At 42.7% G+C, this 7744-nt stretch overlaps 2 protein-coding genes across 2 annotated transcripts; both read left to right on the forward strand.

Annotated features, from left to right (window-relative positions):
• The first annotated feature begins 977 nt into the window (after window positions 1-977).
• LOC115671540 (NDR1/HIN1-like protein 1) lies at window positions 978-1976 on the forward strand. The gene has a single exon (XM_030593158.2). It carries the CDS (start codon window positions 1056-1058, stop codon window positions 1692-1694), a length of 639 nt encoding a protein of 212 aa, XP_030449018.1. The 5' UTR covers window positions 978-1055; the 3' UTR covers window positions 1695-1976.
• A 4331-nt stretch (window positions 1977-6307) lies between these two features.
• Window positions 6308-7184, forward strand: LOC115671672 (NDR1/HIN1-like protein 10). Its single transcript, XM_030593292.2, has one exon. The coding sequence runs from the start codon at window positions 6375-6377 to the stop codon at window positions 7002-7004; it is 630 nt and encodes a 209-aa protein (XP_030449152.1). The 5' UTR covers window positions 6308-6374; the 3' UTR covers window positions 7005-7184.
• Window positions 7185-7744: the final 560 nt, after the last annotated feature.

Below are 7744 nucleotides of genomic sequence, written 5' to 3' on the forward strand. Positions count from 1 at the left end.
AGATAAAGCGATTAATCTTTTGGTCCGGCTATTTTATTATGCAACTTTTCTTCTTTCTTTCTTTCTTTTTGTGCCCTTTTTTTGTCGTTTTAAAGTTAGTGCCGTCGATAATTCCTCGTTTCCCCTAAGGACAAAAATATCAAGTCACGTGGCCCCCCCCCCCCCCCTTCACTTATTGATGCTTACCGCCACCACCACCAAAAATTAATTTTTGATATATAAATTTTTGCTTTGATTTGATCTCGAAGGTACCGTGTGTTTCCATGGAGTAATTTAAGATGAAAAGGAGAAGAAAATTTGACCGTGCTAGCGAGGTAGGCGGATCTGGTTTTCTTTGCACGATTTCGTGACTCGTTGAAGTTCGCAAAGCGCATGATGCACTCAATTCCTCAACCGGAATTTTAATATGAGATTTTAGAATTTGGTTCATCAAAATGGTGTTAAGGGTAACGCTAGAGGGTGTAAAGGACCCTAGCGGACGGGCGGAGGAGGAGATGCCGGGGGGGGCGGGCGGGATAAAATGCAAGGAGCGGAGCGCGATGATTGACGACATAAGTGAGGGCGTGATTGGATTCTGACTTCTCGGCGAAGTTTATTTTAATTTATAGGCTTACTGATTGTTCCTTTTGTTTCTATAATCCAAAATGCACGAGCGTAGACATCTAACTATTTAGAGATTTATGAAACCCTAATTACATTGTATAGAAAAAACTGTCAACAAAGATGCCAATTTCCCCTCAATCACATCTCTTTCTTCTTCCACCAAACACCAATATCATCATTTGATTCACTTCACTTCCATCCAAAATATAAAAGGGTATTATAATAAAAAGTTAATCATTCACAAATGCGTCCATCACACGTCGCCTTACTACTTCGCCCGAAAAGCACATAAGGCCCTCCCTCACCCCCTCACCCTATCTCTATTCCCACCACTTCTATACACACCAACCAAACGAAAACCCTTTCACTCCCTCTCACTCCAATCCCCCTTCTCCTCAAACCTCCCTCCTCCTCCTCCGCCTCGTCCTCCTCCCCCTCCTCCCCCAACCGCCATGTCGCTCAAGGAATCCGACTACTGCGACAAGCACCACGGCAAGTGGCGGCGGCGCATCAAGCGCGGCTGCATCGGCCTCCTCATCTTCAACTTCTTCCTCCTCATCACCATCCTCCTCGCCTGGGCCATCATCCAGCCCCACAAGCCGCGCTTCGTCCTCCAGGACGTCACCGTCTACGCCTTCAACGCCTCGGTCCCCAACCTCCTCACCTCCAACTTGCAGGTCACCATCTACTCCCGCAACCGCAACGACAAGCTCGGCATCTACTACGACCGCCTCGACACCTACGCCACCTACCGCAACCAGCAGATCACCCTCCGCACCAGCATCCCCCCGTCCTACCAGGGCCACAAGGAGGTCGACGTGTGGTCGCCCTTCATCTTGGGCACGGAAGTCCCCGTCGCCCCGTACAACTCGCTCGCGCTGAATCAGGACCAGGCCTCCGGCGCCGTGAGCCTCATGATCAAGCTGGACGGGCGGGTGCGGTGGAAGCTCAGCACGTACATCACCGGGCGGTACCACCTCTACGTCAAGTGCCCGGCGTTCATCACGTTCGGGCCGAGGACGACGGGGATCACCGTCGGCGAGAACGCCATCAAGTACCAGCTGATCCAGAAGTGTGACGTCACCGTGTGAGCGGCGGCGACCACCCACATTAAGCCACCACTAAGCAGATGCACATGCACGAGCACATGCACATGCCTTGTTGTTTTCCATCAACAATTATGGTTTTCTCTCTCTCTTTCGCTTTAATGTTTTTCTTTCTTCTTTTTTTTTTTTTTTGCAATTTCAGTTCACTTGGTTCGTGATATATGTTGGGTTCCTAGGTATATGTGGAATTACGTCCTTGAACTGTGTATACTTTGATGTTTTACCAGGAAATCATAATAAAAATGGAGGAAAATTAAAGAGGACAAAGTTAGGAGAATCTGAAACTGGGTGGCAAGTTGTGTAATTTGTCATTTATCGATCGATGAGGTTGCGAATTAATAAAAAGAAATCGGGCAATAATTGGTGCCAATTCGATCGTCAAGCGGAGGTTGCGGTGTCATTTTCTATGGTTTTCTGCATCTGGAAAACGACATTTTATGATGACGATGATGACGCTCGCTTCGTGCCTACTCTTTGCTTATCGCTTTATTGAAAATTCATCTCTCGCTCCTCTCGAATTCCTTCATTGGATCTCTCTTCGTCTCTCGGGATGGGCGATTTTCAAAAGGTGCGAATAGAAAAATGGCCTTATGGTCAGCGTCAAGGTTGTGTGTGCGTGACTTCATAGCTGTCGCTTTTTCATTACACGTCCATATGTATCCTCAATATCAAAATAGATCCATCTCTTATTTTCCGATTGATCATGTATTTTTTCGTTTTCTTTTTGGTTGGAAAATCTTTGAATTTTGACACAAATGATGAGAAAAGGGAGGATAATTGGGTAGTTTTTTCAAAGGGTCGGTCCATTTAACCATTCTTGCTTATATTACACTCTAATCTCTATATGGAAACTACCCATGCGTGCATACGATTTCTTCTGTTTGGGTGCTTTTCTACATGAATGAAGTAGAGTAGGGATAACCCACAATTGGAGGATGAGCATAAACGCCTAGACCTAAAGTCTTCCTACAAAGGATTAAATTGAGAGGATATGGAAGGAGTGGCTAGCTAGTGGGATGGTTGGGTGATAGTGTTGAATTATTGAGAGAGGTGGGTGAGTCATCCGTGTGGTTGATTGGGGATGACTTGCGGTGGGGGTAAATTCATTACCCGAAACCGAATTGCGCGAGCTCAATTCGCGTCTACAGTAGGGCAAGATGGGCTTCTTTTAAAAGAAAAAAATAGAAAAGATGAGGTGGGTTTATGTGAAACTCACGTGATCTTACGGTTCGTGCGAACTAGATTCCCCGTGTTTCGAAATGCGGTGCGGGCAATGATTTCTGTCTGGTGGGGGTGGTCATTTTCAAAGTCCCTCGCCCTCACCACCCATCGACACAACCTACTAATAATGGCGTGATGGAGAGGGTTTTGGCCAAATCTTTTTGAACATGCTGAAATGGTCCCTCACATCTTTCTCAAAACTTTCACCCCCCCACAACACATGTTGGCCACATATGGAGTGTGTGTTCGGTCAATTCATGTTATATAGTTTCGACTAGGTTGGAATTTTCCATTAAACTAAAGTGAACGGTCGTGGCAGGTCCGCTTTTTAGGACAGTCATTTGTCCAAGCCACTATTGCGAAAACTGAACTGCCCAAAAAGCCAGAAAGCGAAGAAACAGTAGGAAGTGAAAGATGCTTTAGTTCAGCATCATCAGACCTGATTTCGATGGTTTAAGGTTTCCTTTGACCTGCTTGACATGGTACGCTTAGTTTCACACTGCAACAGTAGAGATCGTGGGCGATGTCCAAAGGCTGAATTCATCACGTCCAAGGCCGACCGGTGCTTTAAAACTGTTTTTTTCACCGGCGGGGATTGGAGTATATACTCTCAATGATGTCGTGTTCATGTATAAGAGGTTCTGAGTTCGAATCCCAAGCTTCGCGTTTGCTTCCAAAATCGACATGCGTGCGTTTCAAAATACAGAATCATATCGATTAACACAGACAAATGAAGGCCAAGGTTATCAGACAGCCTCAGGAGCATTCCTGAGGTTGAAATGGGCACATGAGCTGGCCGCCACATCGCCATTCAAAGAAAGAAGATGTCGTGAAATTGCGAATGGGAAGAATGAAGAACACCCGGAACTTCCAATGCCATTCAGGTTGGGCTTTATATATGCTTCTTCGAATCTGTTCTTCAGGCCCATAAGCCAATGCCAGTTTCTATACTCCGCCCACAATCAAATATACTCTATCTAAACAACTCTCTTTGACGCGAAAAACTTCCTAGACTAAGTCCAAAAGCGATTCGAACTTGTTACTCATGGATCCGCAGGAACTAATGGCTCCGATCCGTTCAATATGCGTCTTGGAAGACGGGCAGAGTATGACCTACCTGATGGGAGAGATGGGCTAGCTAGACAGCATATAACTTGACCAAGTAATGCATCATTGTCTCAGCTCTGTTTCCATCACGTATTTCTGGCTTACAATCTGAGAAAAAGTCTTCGATCTTAGGTTAGTTCATGGCACACTATAGATCAATGTGCTCAACAAAAGATCATGATTGGTACACATCATGAAAAAAAAAAACCTTGGGTAGCCTTGACTTCTCCAACTTTATATAGATCCTTTTACTTTGTTTATGAAAATTACCTACATGTCTTTAGTTCCTACACCTATTTCGTTTTTTTTCCCAATTCCTTCGGTTTGACCAAAAAAAAAATTATTTCGATTGGCTCATATCCAAATGTCCCCGGCAATTTTCGGGCTAGTGTGTTTTAGTGGCTAAAGAAGCACGTAAGTGATTTTTTTGGAAATAATAAAAGAAAATGAAAACTGGGTTAGGCCTCAATGAGTAATGCAGCCCGAATCGAACCCGAATTTTGTTCTTTTTGGGTTCTTATGGTTGTTGACTTAGGCTAGGCCGACATTTGGATATGTAAGTGTTTATACCAAAAAATGACCAACTTTTGGTTATTATGGACATATGATAGACTTAGTCGATGAGAGTAGAGTTTGGTTATTTATGAATAGAATCATTGATAATTTGAAGAATCGACAGCTAGAAGGAATCAACAAAAAGTGAAGTCGACAATCTTGGATGCAACCATGAAAGAAGTAACTATGAACGTAGTGGAATAAAACAACCGTCGACATAGTGGAGTCAAAGAAACCGTCAAGGGAGTGGAGTCAATGTAATCGATCGGTAACCGTTGTTTGCAACATTTATTTGTAACCTCCCTTTGTAACCTCCGTTGATAACCGTCGATTGTAGGCTTTAAATAGCTACATCGTACTCTTCAAAGGATTCCCGCACAAGTAAAACGAATTTACTATCTTTCAGTATGTTTACTTTCTTGCACTGTATTTTTATTTTCCAGATTCGTGCCATCGATTAAATTTCAGGATGTTTCTTAGCTGTAATTTCCAATCCACGTCGTCGATTAAATTTCGGCGTGTATTTTTATCACGGCTTTTTCAGGCTTTGTTATCGATTAAATTCTGGCAAGGTTTGTTTACGTTTGGTTCATTTGTAATAGCTGTACTTCTTAAGTCTCGTCGTCGATTAAATTCCGGCACAGTTTGCATTTGTATAATTTGGTTCGAAAGTAAGGCTGTTGGTTTCCTCATTTGCCTATTTCCTATCCGAAGTTGGTGTAGAACCTATCTCTTCTAATAAAAAAACGAAAAATAATTTTTGGTGAAAAATATTTCGTCAAGGGAGAAATTTCGGCGAAGCAATGAGTGTAGCCCGAAATGTTGAAGTTGAGCTAAATTTGGGGTCGAAGCTTCGGACCCAGCTGATTACTAGCGGTACATTACTAAATGGAGAAGACCCTCGCCCGATAATGCTCATCTAGGACTTTGTGAAACAGGACAGAACATACAAACTTAGGAAATTGTTCATTTTTAATCTTACCCTATAATTATCGATGCGGAAAAATTGACAGGTCACCTCATTTTCGATTGCGAGTTGACCCATGACAACGTGGGATCTAATCTTACTTTGCTTAGCCAAAAAAACGAAAATAAAAATGGAAGACATGAGCTATGACAGCATAGAGGAATCAGGAACACCCTCCCCCTTTATCATCTGCAATTAAAATGCACGGTTTTTTAACAACATGTTCACTAGCCTAGTCGATAGCCAAAAGGGATTCTGAAAACTCTATATTGCTGAGTTGGTAGATTCTGAATCTCTTTCCCCTTCTCATGAGAAATTTTACTTGGCAAAGCGATAAGAGATTAGTCATAATGACGGGTTCTTTTTGTAGTTTTTGTTTAATTGGCCTGTATCCATCGGTACTTATTCAATTAGATTTATCAATTTAGATCGCTATAGATCATACTAATTATCCTTACATAAAAGGGATTATCAGGACAAAGTACTAAGATAAATCTCCTTTTTTTGTTTAGAAAAAGTCAATTTAAAGTTCACATGGTTTTAGTTGGTAGATTGCTTGGTACATAAGCATCGAAATGATATCTAATCACAATGGAACTATGTGCGCATGATTTGTTCTACCCGGGAAGGTGCGGATTTTATGTCTGGTTTCTAATTGAGCATAAGCAACCGCGTCAAAGGTCAACGCTTTGCCGTTCTCCTGTCCGTTTCCTACCAATTCCTCCAATAAAAACCTCACCTTACAATATCATCTTCCTCATCCACCCACTTCATTCTCAAAACTCGCTGATCTGTTCATCATCAAGAAGCCAGCCATGGCAGGGAAATATGGCCGCGACTGCGGCGACGGCTGCTGCTGCTGCCTCCTCAAACTCCTCTTCGAAATCATCGCCGCGGTCCTCATCATCGTGGGCATCGCCGCCCTCGTCTTCTGGCTCATCTTCCGCCCCGTCAACCTGGTCAAGTTCCACGTCACCGAGGCTGAGCTGACCCAGTTCAACCTCACTGCCGGCAACTCCGTCCTCAACTACGACCTCCAGCTCAACCTCACCATCCGGAACCCTAACAAGAAAATCGGCGTGTACTACGACCGCCTCGAGGCGAGGGCCTTCTACGAGGACCAGAGGTTCAGCGTCGCCGACGTGGCTCCTTTCTATCAGGGCCACAAGACTACGAGCGTGGTTAGCCCGGTGTTCGCGGGCCAGCAAGTGGTGGTGCTCGGGGCGACGGATCTCTCCGGTTTTAACGCAGATAAGACGGCGGGTGTCTTCAACATCAAGGTGAAGTTGTATTTGAGATTGAGGTTCAAACTGGGTTCATGGAAGACTTTCAGGTTCAAGCCCAAGGTCAAGTGTAGCTTGATGGTTCCTTTGAGCTCCAACAATGGCGGATCGACTGTTAAGTTTCAGACTACCAAGTGCGATATCGATTGGAATATTTTCTAAGTTATATGTCGGATATATATGATTTTGAGGTTCACGATTATGTTTCCTTTTTGTCTTTTAATTCAGCATATACTTTATTATTTTTGGAGATCATGTATACTTGACACGACGTGCCCGGCCTGTGGATCTTGCTTTTGCGTATATGCATATTGACACTTTGTGGTGCTTCTTATTTGGCTTTTTTTCTTGTCTATAGCATGATGTAAGAGATTCGCAATATTGCCTCTTCTTTCACATACCACGAGTATCTTTAAAATTATTTTATTTTTTAAAAGTTCCCGTAATTTTTTATTTAAAAAAAGGTTAATACCACGAAAAACTCCAAACTGGTGCACTCGTGACAAATTTACCAAAAACTAATTTTTTGACCACTAAAAATTTCAAACTGGTACACCTGTGATAAATTTACCTCAAACTAATTTTTTGATTACAAAAAACCCCAAACTGGTAAATTTATAATAAATTTACCCTCTATTAATTTACCTTTAATTAGATTAATATCACGAAAAATCACAAACCGGTACACCTGTGATAAACAGAGGGTAAAAAGTGCACCCGTCAACTACCACGTATTATCCAACTTAATAATTTGACGGTAAAATTTAACGGAAATTAACTAAGAGCAAATTTGTTATAGGTGTACCAACTTGGAATTTTTCGTGGTATTAACCCTTTAAAAAAAGTTATCCTTGAAATGTTCACGTCTTAAATAATTTAGATGTGCAATAATGATCGAAACT

The sequence above is a fragment of the Syzygium oleosum genome, unplaced genomic scaffold (assembly GCF_021117445.2).
Source record: "Syzygium oleosum isolate NSW1041296 unplaced genomic scaffold, Sole_v2.1 Sole_v2.25, whole genome shotgun sequence".
In the NCBI taxonomy this organism is placed as follows: domain Eukaryota; kingdom Viridiplantae; phylum Streptophyta; class Magnoliopsida; order Myrtales; family Myrtaceae; genus Syzygium; species Syzygium oleosum.

Bases quoted from the DNA above. Each gene is read 5' to 3' on its own strand.
- LOC115671540 (XM_030593158.2), top strand. From the start codon at position 1,056: ATGTCGCTCAAGGAATCCGACTACTGCGACAAGCACCACGGCAAGTGG.
- LOC115671672 (XM_030593292.2), top strand. From the start codon at position 6,375: ATGGCAGGGAAATATGGCCGCGACTGCGGCGACGGCTGCTGCTGCTGC.